At 42.8% G+C, this 18875-nt stretch overlaps 1 protein-coding gene across 3 annotated transcripts in view; it reads left to right on the top strand.

Moving 5' to 3' along the window:
* ADCY2 (adenylate cyclase 2) overlaps positions 1–18875 on the top strand; it is a 404157-nt gene that overhangs the window by 19109 nt on the left and 366173 nt on the right. For all 3 annotated transcript variants that reach the window (XM_023625864.2, XM_023625863.2, XM_023625862.2), the window contains exon 2: positions 4090–4287. In XM_023625864.2, coding sequence (XP_023481632.1) covers positions 4090–4287 — 198 coding nt within the window. The remainder of the gene's footprint in view (positions 1–4089; positions 4288–18875) is intronic.

Raw genomic sequence — 18875 nt, 5'->3', positions numbered from 1 at the left:
TTTTCATTGGAAGTGGATAATCCGCAACTCATCTGTCTTTAAATCTTTTATCTCAAGTGTCTTCATTTTGCAGTTTGTATGTCATAGCTAAAGGCTGACTTGTTTTTGTCCAATGACAGTCCTCCAAAGTAATTTTTGGTAATAAAGTACATAATTATTTAGAATGCAAAATAGGCATCATTCCAATAGTGAATAATCACACTAGCCTTGGTGAGAAAATACTGAGATCTGAAGGAAAAAGGGAATGGTCATCATGATCCTAATTGCTGTCATCTATGGTGCACTTGTCATATACTGAACACTCACCAGCCGTGCAGCGTCTGTATGGCTGTTGGCGTGAAGAAACAAGCTCAGGGAGACCCAATGCTCACCCTGAGTTGCACAGCAGTGAGTGATGAACATGGTTCTACCTTCAGTCTCTTTGACTGTAAAGCACTTCACTAAAATATATTTTTTATAGAAAAGTAGTATTTTACATTGGACTGTCCTTTACCATCTACATGAAAAATAGTACTGCTTAACAAAAAATGGAACGTGCTCGTGAAAAAGGATGAAAATACAGATAATCTGTTGCCCCCTGGAAAAGCCTCTAAGAAACAAAGGAGTTGTCACATAATAAATAAAAAGCAATGGGTATTTAATGGGCCTAGCAATTAGAAGCCATCCAAAATTACCAGAAAATGCATTAAAAACAAAAGAATAAAATGTTTGAAGAGAGTGATAGGAACCATTATCATTACAGTCGATAAACCATGCCCAAGATCCCCCTTTTAAAGGCACTTGCATACATTTCGTTTAGTTTGCAGTATATGGTAACTTTTTTCCATGGAGGGAGCAGGGGCTGGGATACAGAAACATATTTAATTTAGATTGACAATGTTGTTAATTTTTCAGTTTGCTTTATTTTAGGCTACTCTCTTTGTTTTATATTCTGAATTTTGAAAACTCAATTAGCTCCAAAGAAAACAGCCACGGGGTGTGCCTTTGTGGCTCCATTCATTCATTCCTCTTCCCATCCACTGGGAACGGGATGGGGAGGGCGGAGAACCGTGTAATTCAAGATCCGAGGGCATTCCTTTATTACATTGACTTAGCCTTAAGAAAAACGTGTGATGCAAACAGCGAGATGAGGAAAGAATGTCCTTTATAAGCTTATACTTTCTTTCATGAATACTCCACTGTTTTTTCCTTGACATACTTACAAAAGATTCTATTTTGTGGAGAAGTCTATATTAAAACTTGTTTGGAGTTAGAGTTTAAAAGGCAAATGAAGAATAAATTGGTTGCTGTTCTTTTTCCAGAAGAGCCCCGATCCTTCAGTGGGCTCAGGTTTTGCAATGGTTAGGGCCACACGCCTCGGGAACAGTGGCCGGCCATCCAAAGCCCTTGGCCATCTGGGAATCTGCCTCACCCACCGAGGCTGGGGAATGCTATTCGAAGCTGAAGCTCTTCCTCTGGTGTGCAGGGTGGATGAGATGGTGTCGCACATCTGGTGAGCAGGGGTATCCCACCAACCCCCTAGGATCGCCTTTCTATGCCCCTTCCTCCCAAGAACTATGTTCCCAATGATAGTTTACCCCTGGTTTAGCATGAAGACGTATGTCGCTTTTGACCTTAAAAGCTTGGTTTTTTTCCTGATTTTAACAGAAATTACAACACTTTCGTGGGTTCCTAACAATAGTGTGGGACCCAGGCACTGTGTCTACTATGCCTAATGTGAAGTTACCCTCCAGCCCAGATAAGTCACTTCTCAGTGATGAAGACCCTGATATTATAAAAGAAAATAAAGTGCGATAGAGTTCAATATTTCAAACCCAAAACAATATCAAGTCTTAGTATATACTGGACCCAGCGCCATAAGACATTGGGTCTTTGTTTTGTTTACAGTAAGATCTTTAAAAAGACGAGTGCAGGAAAAGCCCCAACCGCTAATTCAGGGGGTCTTCCACTTCCTGGAAGGACTCCATCTAGATCTTTCTGTTCCTCTGGTTACTAATTCTCACTGTACAGTCATGCATATTTTCACACCATTCTCAGTCTTTCTGGAGAAATCGGAGCCAATGAAGTCAATGATTGTTTCTCCCCTGCTGGGTTAATGAAATAAGTGAAAAGACACGCTACGAAACCGCTGTCCTGGTTGTTTCCTAGTTAGCTTTCTGTCCACAGCTCAGTTAAGTTCATTTTGGGGGGTTTAAAATAAAATCAGTTTTCATGGCTCCATGTGCATGGCTATCGTTCTCAAATGTGACGTCCTCAGAAGACATGCTGCTGTGTCCACGTGTCCATTTATTTGTGGGGTCTGAGTGCTGGAGAGTGCGCGCAGCCTGGAGTACACCTGATACCCTTTTGCAATGATTGTGAAATGTGTCTGAGTAAAAGTACAACGTAGGCACTTAATTGTGGACAAAAATAGCAGTGGCGGGAGAGAATAAGACCGTTGCACTTGACCCTCCTGTCTTCTTACAGTTCTGGAGACATACGTTCTTTTGGCCACTCAAGGGTTGGCCTTTGGTCTAGCTCGCCACCTGCTGCACAACCAGAGGGCGGAGCACACAGTGGTGGCCAGAACAGACCTCAGATCCCTGGCTCTGTCCCTCTTCAGCTCGACAGCCAGGCCAGCTTATTCTCATCGTTGGTGCCTCGGTTTTTCTCTCCTGTGGAATAGTGCCAGCACCAGTGCTCCCCTCACAGGATTGGGGTCGGTATTAAAGAGGTGAATGTAGGTACGAGTGCTTAGGTTACAAAAATATGTATAGCAGTATTTGCTATGGTTGTTGTTGTTGTTGCCTCTTTCCCAGGTATTGTTTAGCACCCACATCTGTCTGCGAGAGAAAGGGAAATGTAGTGAGTTGGGTCCCTTTCTGTCCCCTCCATGTTACTCTGGACTCAGAGTGGTTACTTGACTGTGTTGCTGGCTTCCCCATCTCCCTGTGGTTGGTGGTTGGATCTCTGGATGGGCTTGTCTGCATGTAAAGGTAGAGCTGCTGATGGGACGGAGTGAACCCTGCACCAACCAGAAAAGGTGAAGGGTTCACCAGCTTCTAGTATGTGAGAGAGCCGCCCCATAAGTCCCAGATTTTACAGTAACCTTTACTATTCCAAAACCTCAGTGGAAGTTCTTAGGGTCCCAGCCATATGGGTTCTTTGATTGAAACTCCTTTGGGTGTTTCAGTAACTAAGCATGTTTGGGTGAGGATTAAAGACTTGAACTGTGTTCCTGCCCCTGGTGAATGCCGTTCAGAGCAAGGTTCCAGCATCAGGTTTTGCAGAAGCTAAAGCCTAAATCCAAGCTTGTACTGTAACCAAAGGGACCATGAGGTCTCTCACATTGTGCTGAAATCAGGTGGAATTGAAATAGTGTGCCTTTTGTGTGTGTGGCTAGAAAGAAATCGAAAATGAGCGTTAGTGTGCAAAGGTGGATTTTCTTTAAAAAATGTGTTGGTAAGAGGCTAATAATACATGCCCATTTTCTGTGTGCTACTGGAGCCTGGGAGACGTGGGGAAGGAAACTAGAAAAATGGTGCATTCTTCTAAGTCTTTCCCACTCTCTTCATCATCTATATTTAGTGCTTCTGACCCTTTTCTGTTAACCTGTGCTCCCGTTAAAACATTAATTGCCATCATTAAAATAAAAGCTCATCACTTTAGCGACTGAGATAGTTTTTAGATTTTTTAAAATAAAACATTTCAAATCCATCTTGAAGCCTTGCTTTTGAAGGCCGGGGCATCTCTGATCCTCTGATTCAGGCAGTGCACGTGACTATCTTATTTTATCCTGATATCATGTGCTCTTGCCTTCACTTTTGAATAAAACTCATTTCTCCATGTATCAGGGAAAATTTAAATTTAATTTTATAGCTATTTTGCATAACTTAAATATCCAATACTGGGTTATTCGTGTAGAAAAACAGGATTATTTAATAGGAAACTGAAATTTTCAGAAGTTCAAACTGTTCTACTTCTAAAATAATTTTTAAAACTTGATATATTTTGACATGGATTAATGCTGATAGCATCTTGATCACATAAATCATCAGTATGGCACTGTTTCTGAACTGTACCTTTGCAATATGTTTTCTGTCTCCTTAGGAAGTTGAAGACCACGTGGCGTTTTTAATAACAGTTCCCACTGCCCTGGCGATCTTCTTTGCGATATTCATCCTGGTCTGCATCGAGTCTGTGTTTAAGAAGCTGCTCCGCGTCTTCTCATTGGTGATATGGATGTGTCTCGTGGCCATGGGGTACTTGTTCATGTGTTTTGGAGGTACCGTCTCTGCCTGGGATCAGGTAAGACTTTAAAATGTTTCTTGGGTTTTCTTTATGTCCTTTGATTTGTGACATACTTACTTCTGAAAACTTGGCTCTAAGCTGTAAACAGCAGACCTGTAGCTGAGAAGAAAGTCTTCTGAAATAGCTGTCTTGGCGGTGTCCCCATAGGTGAAGTCACTCAATGCCCATTTTAACTCATCAGACCTACTGGTAGCTGGGTGCTTGCCTGGGTCTCACCCTGTCACTAGTTTTTGATGGCTAAGTCTGGGTTTATGCCTCGCCACCACAGTTTTGTAGCTCCATTCTTCTCCTGGTTTCCTATCATTCCAGAATCCCTCTGGGATCTGGGATCTTACCTTGTGCATCTAACTCTCAAAGACTGGTCACTGCCTTTGAACTCTTTCTCAGTTACTCGTCTTCCTCCTTATACACAGACTTCTGTGATACTGACTCTGTATCAACGTAATTACATCATATCCATAGAATTGCTTCCTACACCTGTTGGAAAACCCACAGTTCTTCAAGTTGAGCCTGGGGAGGCTCTTGGCTTAGAAAATGGTGACATCTGGAGGATGTCAGATCTTTAGGTGACTGTAGTCTTAGGAGTAGGCTTTTCCCCTGGTGCCACTGCCTCATGCGTGTGCCCCGTTGACTGCTGGATTAAAGGGTGCTGTCCAGGGTGCAGGTCTGGGCTGCAGATATGGATATACAAGTGACTAACCTCAAGCTCTTGATCAAAGCTGTGGAGTTCTCTAAGCCATCCAGGGAGAGTGAATTGAGCACTGAGAGGGCCATCACAGGGTTGGTGGGAGCTCAAGAGCTGGGGATAGGAGAGGAACAGCAGCCAAGAATGGATAGAGAAGAAGCCATTGGGAGAAGATGAGGACTAGTGAGGGAGAATTGCTCTGGAGGCCAAGGGAGAAGAGAGATTCAAGACAGGAACCCACAAAAGGGTTCCAGTACCAGGGACAAGGTACACAGCATTCCTGGTGTGCCTTAGCTGGAGAGAGCCCTGGATGAGCCCAAAGATGAGGTTTCCAGTGGGTTCTGTCAATAAGTCACTCATGACCTTGGCCAAGTCATCATCGCCTTTGGGCGTCAGTTTCTTCTGCACAGGGAGAGGACTGGACTAGGTGAACTTAGGTTGGTGTCTCTGGCTCTTAAGGACACTGTCACAGTGGACAGAAGAAGTGGTGGTGCCACCTTTCTTCTCTTGCAGCTCCCTGAAGAGGCTCCAGTGGTCAGGGAAGCTCCCCAGTCCTTCTCCTCATCACTCTCCCGTTCAAGCCCCTTGGAGAATTGGGCCCCTGCCCCCATGTTCAGCTCCTTCTCTGCCTCCACTCCCACCTCTCTTCTTCACCTCACTGAGCTGCAGCCTCACCCAGAAGCCTTTACTGGTGCACGTGGTCCTCATCCCTCCTGCCTTCACGGCACACATGGAGCAGACACGGGAGACTAGTTAAGAGCATCGCTTGTTGGCCTATGGTGTGGACCTAGGGGTTTCTCATCTCCTTGCACCAGTGCCCCCTTGTTTCAGTGTCATAGCTTTGGAAGAAGCCTTACTATCTGGAAGGGCAAGTGGGCCCTCCTTGCTCTTCAGGTTTCCTTTTGTTCTGAATTTTCTTGGCTCACTTTTCCATACGAATTGCAGCATCAGTTTGTCACGTGCAGTGAAAACTCCAGTTGTGATCTGGATTCAAATTATATAGAATTTCTTAATTTTCACTTTGAAAGGTATTAAACATCTAGGAAATAATAAAAGGATATTATAAAAAGCATCCAGAGATTTGCTGTCTTAATGTTTTGTTTCCATAGAATTACGTGGCATGTCTGTCCAGTAATTCTGGTTTTCTTTTATGTCTTTTAAAGACTTTTTTTCTTCCTAAAATCGGTAACAATTTTCCTTAGACTTGTTGTTAGGTACCTAAAGTTTTTTGTTGTTGTATAGAAGGGACTTTTTTCCTAATTGCCTTTTCTATTTGTTTAATGTTGATGCATAAGAATATTATTGTTTTTTATGTTGATCTGTATCCAGTAATCTTAGTGAACTCCTGGTAGGGTCTCAGTTGATTTATATAAACAGTATTATCATTTCCAGATAATTAAAAAAGTGTTTCTCCATTTCAAATCCTTAATTCACTCTTCTCTTATGTATTATTGTATTGTCTAATTACATTAGCCAAGACTTCTAATGCGGAAGTGAATAATAGAGTGTAAAGTTCCAGCTTAAATGGAACATCTCTAGTTTCACCAGTAATATAATATTTGCTTTATTATTATTATTTTAAAAGAACCGATTAATCAGGGTAAAGACCTCCCACTGTCTGGAACGCTCTTGCTCCCTGTAATTGCATGGCTCTTGGGTTACCTTCATGAACCTCCCTGACCCCCTTCAAAGAGCAGCCTTCCTGGACCTCCAGATGCCCCCTGTTGGGCGACAGCCCTCACCCTGCTTTAGTCTTCCCCTAGCACTTACGATGATCATAGCACCTCAGATCATATTACACATCCCTCTCTGTTGATTGATGGTCTCCCCTGCAAGGATATCAGCTCCTCCTGGGCAGGGCTGTGACTGTCTCTCCACCACTGTGTCTTTGCATGTGCAAGTGTCCTCTGCCAAGAGTGGGCCCCAAAGCTACTCATTCAGTGTTTTCGTTAATGGATGACTGTGTTTGTTCATCTCCAGATATGTTGTTGTTAGATTTTTTTGTGTATCCACTTGTTCTGTTTTTAACTATCTTTTGGTTGTTTTATTGCTGCTTCCACCTGCTTTTAAAAATCTCCTTAAGCATCTTAAACATTCTTATTTCATAGTCGTTTCGCTTCCATTTCCTCAGGGTTGATTTGGGATTTTTTCCTCTCTGCCCCAACACGTAACCCCACCTGTGTGAGGGTTACCTTCCACACGCTACAAGGGCCCGGGGCAGAACTAGCTCCTGTGTGGAGCATCAGCCCTGTTGACATTGCTGATGGGTGGCCGGCCCAGCTTGTGGCCTGGACACCTTTCTGGGAGTGTGGCTGTGTCTGCTTGATGCTCGGAAAAGGCCACAGGCAGGCTCAGTGGTGGCAGCGGTTTTTGGCCACTCTTCCTAGATTGGGGGCTTGGGCCCCTCATCTGCCTCACGCTGTGGGCCTTGCCAGAAGAGGGCCACTCGGCCTCATTCTTCCACTGGAGTTTGAAATCCTGCCCAACACTCCTGGCTACCCCTGCCCCATTCAACAGGCATGGGGATTTAAAATGCAAGTGTTCTGTCTTATTAACCAAAAGTCTGGCATCTTTTAATATCAGCATCATAGATGTAGGCCCCTCAATGAGCACGAACCTTCCAGAAGTGTTACTGTAGGTTCACCGTGCATAAGGAGGTGTGCTCTGGGAATGCTTCCCACGAGAAGCCAGCTACAGTGACAGTACTGTCGTAAGAACATGCCGGGTGAGCCTACAGCACAGGCGGAGGGAACAGTTCACACAAGACCACCCTCACTGCTGACACCAGTGGCAAGTTTGGGGTTCTGAAGACCCCCTTGGGGTTTGATGGCTTACTTGAAGGACTCACAGAACTCTTTGAAAGCTGTTAGACTCATAGCTATGGTTTATTACAGGGAAAGACTGCAGATTAACATCAGCCTAGGGAAGTGTCTGGGGAAACTAGCAAATGTGGAGCCTCCGTTGTCCTCTCCCTCTGGAGTCATGGGCAGCGCTGCCGTCTCGGCAGCGATATGTGGCTCTCTGCATGGAGTACTGCCTACCGGGGAAGCGCAGCCCAGCCCTCTGTGTGCACTTTGCACTGGGGCTCCATCACGTACTGCCTGCACGGCTGGCCTTTAGTCTCCAGCTTTCTGGAGACAGAACTGATACTTCTTGACCCTAAGCACCTGTTGTAAATCTCATTTAGACTGTCAGCTGGCCAAAACCCCAGGCAGACAAAGACACTCCTGTCAGGCAGGGCCTTCCAGGGGCCTAGAGATGACTTACCAGGAGCCCGGGGCCGAGCCAGCCCTGTCCTTGGGTAAGGTTAATTCTTCACTGCGCAGGTGGCTTGAGTACAGATCCCGGCTGTCAACATCTCCAGTGCAGAGCACAGAATGTCGTCAGCCAGCAGTGCGTCATTTGGGCTGTGCCGGCCCCAGCCTGAGTGCTTTCCTTACACAACCTCATGGATCTTCGTGTAGCCCCACGGGGTGGGCACCATCACCCTCGTACTTTTACAAGAGCAGAAACAGACAAGGGTGGTGAAGTACCTTGCTCACAGCCAAGCTGCTGGTGAGTGGAAGAGGAGGTTTGAACTCAGGGGGCTGACTCTAGAGGCTGGCTCTTACTCGTGACACCAGTGGTTCTCAACTGGGAGCGATTTCGCCCCCAAGGGACATTTGTCCATGTCTAGAAACATCTTTGATGTCACAACCTGGATGGGAGTATATTACTGTGGGAGGATATCATCAGTGGGTAGAAGCCAGAGATGTTGCTCAACATCCTACAGTGCACAGACTACAGAGAGTTATCCAGCCCTAAACGGCAGGGGTGCCCAGTCTGAGAAACCCTGTATAATACAAGACTACCCATCAATGTTGCCTCTGAAAGAACCAGCTCTTAAACCCTCAGTAAGTGGAATTGTACGGAGTTGCCAGGGCACAACGAAGTGTGGTGGTGCCCGTTTTGATCAGGCAAAAAGGGATGATTTTGCAGTGTGTGGTCCTCAGAAAGCACTGGCAGGTAAAAGGGTGGCAAGCTTGGAGACTGTGCAGTTTGGGAGGGGTCCCTGGGGAAATAAGGAAAATGGAAAAGAAAAAACTTGCGTGGTTTGCCCTCACAGCCTTGACCGCGTGTGGACTCTTCCTATCACTGCTGTTGTAATTCAGCCCAAGCGAACCCCATCTTGACGTCCTCTTCCACCCTGGCTGCCAGCACCCCGACCCAGCTGACATCTGTTCCACACAGCTGCCTCCCAGATGAAAAGTATTTAAAAGTGACATTTTGTTGATGGTTCCAGAATCTCTGAGTGAAGTCGGGTGGTGAATTGCAGCGTTTGGGCTCCAGCTGTTTAGTGGCAGCGTCTGCATGTTCAATGGAAGTCCTGTCTGCTTGCTTCTTGCTTGGGCTGATTTGCTAAAATGCCCTTTGTTGTGCTGTGACTTTCCCATTGAAAAAACGATAAGCAAAGAGGGAGCTGCCTTCACTGTATTGTATCTTGTTCTTCTGAATGGTTTAAAAATACTTGAACTGTTTTGAACTCCACATTAGTGGAGGGGCATGTAAGGTGTTTGTGTTCTCTGTTCTATTAGGTCACGTAAATAGGACAATCTTCTTTTCAGGCATTCAGTGGCAATGTGTATGGGGAGCATCTTTCCCTTTTCTGCACATGCCCAGTGCAGGTATACAACATAGCAATGGTCCCTATCTGAGAGCCTCTAGGACACGGAGCTTTCCTGATGGGTAAGTCCTATCAGAAAAGGCTTAACTGAGGCTGACAAATAGTGTCTTACAGCTCTGGGCCAGAAGTCGAAATCAAGGTGTCAGCAAGGCCGTGCTCCCTCTGAAGGCTCCAGGGCAAGGATCCCTCCCTGCCTCCTCTGGCATTTGGTGGTTTCTGGCAGTCCTTAGGGTTCCTTGGCTTGTGGACATACCACTCCAGTCTCTGCCTCCATCATCATGTGCCATGCTTGTTTGTGTGTCTCTTCTTATAAGGACATCCATCATATTGGGTTTGGGGCTTACCCTAATGATCTCATCTTGAATTGGTTACATCCCCAAAGACCTTATTTCCAAATAAGGTCACCTTCACAGGTACTGGGGGTTAGGACTTGGACCTCTGTTTGAGGGGAACATGGTTCAACCCATGACAGACCATTTCACTGGAAGACAGTGTTTCCGAAATGGGTGCTCTCCTGCTACAGGAGGCCACTTCTGTCTTGTGGCATGTTGCTGTAATATTCACTCCCCCGTCTCAGATTTTCATAACGGCTCTTGATGTCAGCCTTCATTTGAACTGCAAATCCACCTTGGAAGTAAATGCGTGCCATGGAGGATTTGACGCTTTTGCAAACCAGCGTCCATTAGGAATTAGAGACGTTCTTATGTATGAATGTCCTGTTGACATAAGTCCACGCTCATTAATATAAAGAGAAAATAACCTGACACTCGTATTGCCATGTAGACAGAGCATCATGAATGAGTGTTTGTGCTTTAGAGAACCTTGGCTCACCTCTGTCTGCCTGAATAATGGAAGTGCTTCTTTTGGGTTCCTGCATTAGTGATATCGAGTAAGACCTTGCTGGATACATTTTTGTAATGCTTTTAGTTCACTTGGTGAAGCCTAAGCTTTTAGATGACGTTTTATTTAACGAATTTCTAACAAGAACAAATCCATTTCATCTCAGCTGAAAACTCCCCTCCTTCTGAAATACCTGCTCAGAAGGGAGCAGGGCAGGAGGGCCACCTGAGAAGGGTGGACGCTTCCACACATAGACGCCGCGTTGGCCAAGTGAGGACAAGAGAGCTGAGTCGTGTTTGCTCTTGACTTCAGTTTTCTGCTTCCCTCATCGTAAGAGTTCACTGAACAGAGTTGAATAAATACTTCCCTTCCTGACAACCCCAGTTCAGCCTTGGCAGGCAGACCACGCTGAAGTTATTGTATAGATTTGTAAAATTACCCACTTGCAGGGCAACATTTGGTTCAGGAAGAAGAGACTTTCTTTGTCCTCTTACCTAAAAGGATGCCAAATAGTCAGCATGTGTCTAAGTGTGTTTTCTTGCAAAAATAGGACATGAACGTGCAAAAATCTTTTTTTAAGTGAAAATGAAAGAAAATAAAGGCTTCGCGTAGACTTTGAAATGGTACAGGATTGGTTTGCTTTTCCTTTAGTGCCGTCACTTGGAATGCGATTAAAGAGTGTATTTACCATTGGAAGAACCTCGTGGCCTGTGAACAAAAGGAGAAAAGTCCAGCTTAGAGAGATTGTCCCTGAGTGTCCAAGAAACACATCTTTGTATGCTTGTGTGTACCAGGGCGATTTCTCAGGGGGTGTTTGGAGTTAATATGAAGAAGGACCCACAAGAAAAATAATAAAAGTAATATAGAAAATTATTTCATTCAACAACAAAGGTGAAGACTTAAATATTTTTGTTGTTGTTTTTTAATGGCAAAGAACCTACTGATGAAATGTGGCCTTTCAGGACTTGCAACAGAGCGGCCCAGCCTGCAGCGTAGTTATGAGGTCCCGCCCACCGCTGGCGACTGAGAGCGGAGCTGGCATTTCTGTGCTTTCCCAGCTGTTAGTTCCCAGCCAGAGTGTCCTGACTGTCCAGTGACCTGAGGAGGGACCAAGACCCTCTCTGGGACTTCCCGCCCTGGTCTGGCTCAACTAGACATTTCTGTTGGTGTTTCTGAAACAATCTCTCTGCTTCCTCTTCTTTCTCTCCTCCCGTGCTTTTCTCTAGGGGAACAGGCCCTGGTACTGAAGATTGTTATCTTGATTAAACTGTTATCTGGCTATTAAGCAGGCATTGCCTGAATGAATGTACACATAATGGATCTGTCTACTTGCCTCCCCTACCATGTTAATGGTAGAAAACACTTCCACAGTCCTGATCCTTCCCTGTGCCAGGCACTGTTGGGTTCCTTTACACGTATAACTTACTTGATTTATACAACCCTGTGAAGTAAGTACTTGCAACTTGAAGATGAGAAAACTGAAGCCCAGAGAGGTTAAGCAACTTCCCCAAAATCACACAGCTGGGAAGGGAGCCAGAATTTGAACGTGGCATTCTGGCATTGTGATCATCACACATCATCTCCATGTGCACATTGTCACCAGTGACTGTGGGTTATTTCCTGTTGTGCCTCAGCAAATGACAGATCATTGTGTGACAAGGAAGGGACGCATTTGGGAATTCTGAAGTGTTTTATCTGAGCCACTTTTGGGGTAGATGTTATTTGGAAAAACTTCACAGGGAGGGAACTGTTACTTCAGAGACGCCAAAAAATCCAGTATATCACTGTTTCGAATTGCCATCTGATATTCCCAGTTGCAGGTATTTTCACCCCTCAGATGACTAGGTAAGAGAAATGGGACTTATCTGACCCAAGAAACAAGTGTCCGTGTATATTAGTATTATTGTTTGGGAATCAGTGATTGCTTTTATAATGAAATGAGTCACTTATAAGCAGATCCTTAAAATTTCACTTCTTTCTGCTGGTTTTCTCAGCTGGTTCTGTCTTAGCTCCTATAAACCTATAACCAGCCCCTTTCTTCCGCGAAGGAAAAACCCGTCAGACTCAGGGCCCTGGGAGGCATTCGTGGGGATGCAGGTGCAGGGCTTGGTCCAGCCCATCACTCGCTTCTCCCCGAGCCGCGCCTGCATTGGGTACTGTCTGCGGCCTTACTCGAAGCCTGCGCAGTATAGCTCACATGCTCTGGGGGATGAGGGGGGGGGGGAGGGCGTGGCCACCGTCACGAGAACCCTGGTCCTGTGTGTGCAGCTCAGGGCATCTGGAGGCACCTCCGGGGGAAGTCAACGTGAAGTCGAAAAAAGGAGTCGTGACTGCAGCCTGGAATCTGTAGTGCTTTCCTGAAAGAGCTGGGATTTTGCAAGGGAGGAAAAATGTTCTGCAGGTTTCCAAAACATCTGTCACTGACTCGGTTTAAATGGAGACATTTTGGATGGTGGTTGTCTTAGGGCTTCCTGCATTGTCTCCCTTGTGTTTGCCAAATGACTTTATGAAAGGTTGTGCTGATCATGGAATTCCAGCCACTTTGGCCTTGAATCTTGGATGCTGTTATAGCCAAAGTAACATACTTACGGGAACTGGTGAATAGTGCAGCCTGTCGCTGGTGGGTTAGGACTGTGTGTGTGCACCCATGCATGCACGCAGGGGAGCTGCCAGCATGAAGGGGCGTGCATTCTAGACTCCAGGCAAGAGCAGCAGGTTCTCAGGAAAAAAATAAATCCAGAGTTAAATTATTTCCTATTAAGAGTTGCTAAGCAACACCTCACTTAGCTCTTCCAGCTTGCAGTATTTCAGATTTCCTTTTCTCAGCAGCCACTAATATCATCCTCACCCGGCAGTGGCACAGAGTTGAAGAAGCAGAGTTCAGGTTTGGGGAAGGCAAAAGTGCTGGAATTCTTAGAACAGAAACCAAAGAGGAGAGAGGAGAGAGCTGCAGAAAGAGAGAGAGCATGGGCTACGGGGATTTGTAAGGTCCTGTCAAGTCTCCACTTGAGGGCCAATGAGCACATGAATGGGAGGAACCCGCCATGGCCAGAGGAGGAACCTGGGGAAGAGTAAGTCCTGGTACAGGGCCTGGAAGATCAAGTGCCGGTGACAGAGAAGAACCGTTCCTGATGCAGAGGGAATCACTTCATCAGGAAGGCCTAACAGTTCCATTACCTGTATGCACCTAGTGACAGAGATTCAAAATACACGACGCGAAAGCCCATAGTCTAACTCAGAGATTTCAGCAGCTTTATCTCAATAACGAATGGGACATTAAGAAGGAAAATCAATAAGAACAGAGGAGATTTGAAAAGTACTACCAAACAAGTTGATCTAACTGATGTTTACAGAACACGCCACCCAACAATGCAGCATATGTGTTCTTTCAAACGCATGTGGAACGTTGGCCAAGATGGACTGTATTCTGAACCATAAAAGTCTCAGTAAGTTTAAAATATTACTATATACAAAGGATGTTCTTTGGGCATAATGGACTTAGAATTAATGGAAAGAAATTTTGAAAATCAGTCAATAATTGGAAAGTAAACGGCCCGTTTCTTAATATCTCAGGAGTCCAAGAAGAAATTAGAAGGGGAATTAGAAAGTACATTGAACTGAATGAAATGAAAACATGATGGATCACAGTTTGTGGGATTCAGCTAAAACGGTGCTTGGAGAGAAATTTATAGCATTAAGTGTTTGTACAATAAAAGAGGAAAAGGCTCAAATCAATAACCTAAGCTTCCAACTTAAGAAACAAAAAAAGGAGTGCAAATTAAAAGAAAGGGAATAAAAAGGAGCAAAAGATAATGAAATTGTAAACAGAAAGACAGAGATAATGAAACAAAACTGGTTTTTTGAGATGATTGATAAAACTCTAGCCAGACTGATCAGAAATAAAGAAGATAAAATTACCCATATTTGGAGCCAGTCCTCGTGGCCTAGTGGTTAAAGTTCAGCGCACTCCACTTCAGCAGCCCGAGTTCATTTCCCGGTTGCAGAACCACACCACCCGTCTGTCAGTTGCCATGCTGTGGCAGCAGCTCACATAGAAGAACTGGAATGACCTACAACTAGGATATACAACTATGTATGGGGGCTTTGGGGAGGAAAAAAAATTTACCAATATTAGGGATGTGAGAGGGGTTGTCACCATAGATCCTACAGACTTTAAAAGGTTAAAGAAATATGAACAGCTTTATGCCAATAAATTCCACAGTCTAGATGACATGGATGAATTCCTTGAAAAGCAAACTAACAAAGTTCATTCCAGAAGAAACCAATAACCAGAAAGCCCTATATGTATGGAATAATTTGAATATGTTGTTAAATATCCTTCCACAAAGCATACTCCAGGCCCAAATGTCTTCCCTGATGGGTTCTACCAAAATGTAAGAATGAAATAATCCCAATACTACACAAATTATTCCACAAAATAGAATAAGGAACGTTTCCCAACTCATGTCATGAGGCCACCATTACTCTGACACCAAAGCCAAAGATATTATAAGGAAAGGAGACTACAGATCAATATCTCTCAAGAACATAGACACAAAAATTCTTAACAAAATTTTAGTAAATTTTGTCCAGCAAAAAGCAAATAGATATTAAATATAGAAAGATGAAATGGAGTTTATCTCAAGAATGTAAAGTTGGTCTACATTCAAAAATAAATGGATGTGATTCACCCCATTAGAGATCATTCCAATAAATGTACTACATGTCATGATTTCTGTAGAAGCAGAGGATGCATTTGACAAAATTCAACACCTGTAAACAGTACAGCACCATTCTTACCAGTGAAAGACTGATACTGTCGCTTGCAGGCGGGAGTGAGGTAAGGACCATCACCATCACCACTTCTCTTCAGCATTTACTGGCCGTGCTAGCTGGTGCAAAAGGCAAAAAGAAGCAGCAAAAGACTATAGACTGGAAAATAAGAAGTTTGCCTGGGTTGTCCGTCTGTGTGTGGACTGTCCGTTATGGGAGCCACCAGCCACCTGAGGCTACTGAACGCTTGAGATGTGCCTGTTTCGAGTTGAGATGTGCTGCACATGTGAATGCTGACTTTTAAAGACAAAGTGTGAAGAAAAGAACGTAAACTATTTCATTCATAATTTCTTTAATCATTACATGACGAAGTTGTAATATTTTGGAAAAATAGGCTGTATATGATGTGTTGTTAAAACTCAATTTTACCTACTTTTAATGTGGCTCCTATAAAATTTCATATTCTACACGTGGTTTGCATCATATTTTTATTGAACAGTTTTGGTCTCTGTTGAAAATCCTGTGGAACCTAAAAAATGCTGCTAGAACTAGTAAGTGGGTTTAGTGAGGCTACAGTTTGCAAGGCTGAGATACAGAAATAAATTGTATTCCTATATATTAGAATCTTCCAATCAGAAATTGAAAAAAATACCATTTAATATTGCGTCAAAAATATAGAATACTTAGGAGTAAATTTGAAGAGATGTATGTAACTCTTCTACATGGAAAACTATGAAACATTGTTGACAGAAGTTAAAGAAATAAATAACTGGAGAGGTAGACTCTATTCACAGAGCCAAAGACTCAATGTTATTAAGTTGTCAGTTCTCCCCAAATTCATCCTCTCTCTCTCTATATATATATTATATATTCAATGCAATCTCTCTGTCTATTCAATGCAAGCTTTTTTGTAGAGAGAAACTAGCAGATTCTAAAATGTATATGGACATGAAAAATACCTAGAATTGTATTGTCAAAACAAATTTGACAAAGCAGAACATGAAGATCTTACTCTACTGGGTTTCAGGATTTATTATAAAACTACTGTGATCAACATAGTATAGTATTCATGCAAAAATAGACGTTTAGGGCAATGGGCTACAATAGGCTGTCCAGAAATAGTCACACGTGTATGGTCAGTCTGTTTTTGACTGTGTTCCAAGCCAATTCAATGGCAAAAATATAAGCTTCTCAATAATACTTGTTGAAAAACTGAGATAGCCGTGGGCAAGAAATAAACTTCTACCCTTAGCTCACACAATATACAAAAATTAACTGAAAATGAATCATAGACTTAAAAGTTAGTTCTAAAGCTATAAAACTACTAGAAGAAAACATGAGAGAAGGTTCTTGGTACCTTTGGGTTAGAAAGCTATTTCTTAAATAGAGCACACCAGAAATTGTGAAATATTAAAGAAAAAAACCCGGTCAATAGGATTTGATCAAATTTAAAAACTTTTACTGTTCAAAGACACTGTTAATGAAAGTGAAAATTCAAGCCACAGACTGGGGAAAAAATAGTTACAAAACATCTATCTGACAAAGAACTTGTACTTGGGATATATAATAGTTTCTTACATCTCAATTATGCCTCAATAAAGATGTAAAAATAGTGAATGAGGTTTTGCAGCTTAGAAAGAATTTTCACATACTCCATTTCAAATCATTGATAGAGTATCTTCAAGTGGGAGGTGTGATTCCCATTTTAAATATGAAAAGAACCCAAAAAACAAAAGACCTGAGATACAAGAAAAGATTTTGTGACTTGCCAAACACTTGTAGCAGGTCTAGGGCTGGAACCCCCTGTTCCTTCCTTCCTTTCAGATGTGCTGACTCACTGGCTCTTGGCCGTGTCCCTCCAGGCTTTTGTAATGGCTAAAAGAAAGGAGGGATCTTTAAGGAGAATGAGGTTACTGAGATGGTCTCAGGGAATGGCAGTATTTCCATTTTGATCGAATGTAAGGAGGAGATGATTCCTTCAGCAAAGATTTAATACCTGTTAAACTTTTTAAAAGATTCGCAAATCAATTGCTGAGTCATTTGAAATTCGGTTTCTAGTTCAGCCTGTTTTTTAAAAAAGAATATTTTTTTCATTGAGCATGGTACACACACACACACACACACACACACACACACACACACAATGCCTAGGTCACTAATCTGTATTTTCTTTAATGCTCTCAATATGCAAAAATTACTTTTATTACTGTTTTTGCCTCTTGATGGGGGATATAACTAAAGAATCAAATATTTTAAGAAACATAAAAACACAGATGCATTATTCTAAAAATTGTGAAGCAATGAAATAGCTTTTGTTTTTGGTAGACAGATGAACTGAATTTCTTGTAGAAGGGAAATAAATGGGGATTTATATAATAAAATAAAAAAGTAATCAAATCTAATTTTATCATATTGGCCCAGATGTAGATAAACAGACCCAGGGAACAGAAGAGAGAGCTCAGAAAGAGACCTGTCTCGTAGGGCAGAAGTGGGGTTAAAACAGTAGGAGTAGGCTGGCCTGTTGCGTCAAGTGAAAAAATGAATAAATGAAATAAATGAACAAAAGGAAGAATTGACTATCTTAGGGAAAAAATCAGAGTCCTACTTCATTCCGTATAAAAATATGAAGTCTAGGTGGATTAAAATCTAAATGAGGAAAGCAAACCATTAAGGATTTCAATAAAAATAAAAATTGCAAGGGAAATCTCTTTGTAGCATCAGCATAGAGAATGATTTCTTAAACAAGCTTTGAAAAGCAAACAAACAATTAAAATAAAAAAATTTAAAAACACTGTAAAAGAAAAGTGATGAAGAAATGTAAGAGGAAAGACCCATCCCAATTACTTTTACTTCTCTGTAGATAGTCAAGGAACGGTCTTACATGTGTGCACAAGAAGGTATGTAGATGAATCAGCTGGCAACTGGATAAGTCAATTACAGTATTTTTATTCAATGAAATACACGAAATGAGTCAAGTGAATAAAATAGACCTACGTACGTATATCAACACTGATGAATCTTGAAAGCCATAATGTTGAATGAAATAGGAAGTTGCAAAGGTAGACTGATAATATATGTATCTGCATTTTGAATACTTATGGATGCAAATATTAAGAATGAAAGCATGGATGAGAAGAATAACGTACTGATTTCAGCCTCCTGTTTTTTTCTGGAGGAAAGAAGAGAATGTGAAAGGGAGACTTGAGCTGTAACTTCCTGTGTGTGTGTATGTTTCGTCTACGTATATATGTATATATGTTTATGTTCATGATATATCTGTTTTGGAAATATATATATGTGACAAATACAGCCTCTAATGGCACAAGGTTCAGTGTATGTGTATGTTCACAGGTGGCTGTCGTATTATTTGTTGGCCTTTAAAAACTTCAGGTTTTAGTATTTTACCTTTTATGTAGAATTTAAAAAGAAATAAAAAGAACATCAGATATGCTGAACACAACTTTGCCGTTGGCCTGGATTTGCCTGAGCTTGCCATGCTGTGTCGTGGGTCCCCAGCCCAGCTTTTAGAATCTGACCTCGTTGCCTCCCTCTCAGCCGTCAGCAGGCTGTCCTGCTGCTTCCTGGCCCCACAGCCTCTGTGGCTGTAATCGCTGTTCACCATCG

Source organism: Equus caballus, chromosome 21 (assembly GCF_041296265.1).
Source record: "Equus caballus isolate H_3958 breed thoroughbred chromosome 21, TB-T2T, whole genome shotgun sequence".
In the NCBI taxonomy this organism is placed as follows: Eukaryota; Metazoa; Chordata; class Mammalia; order Perissodactyla; family Equidae; genus Equus; species Equus caballus.
This window is presented reverse-complemented; position numbering and strand designations above follow the sequence as displayed.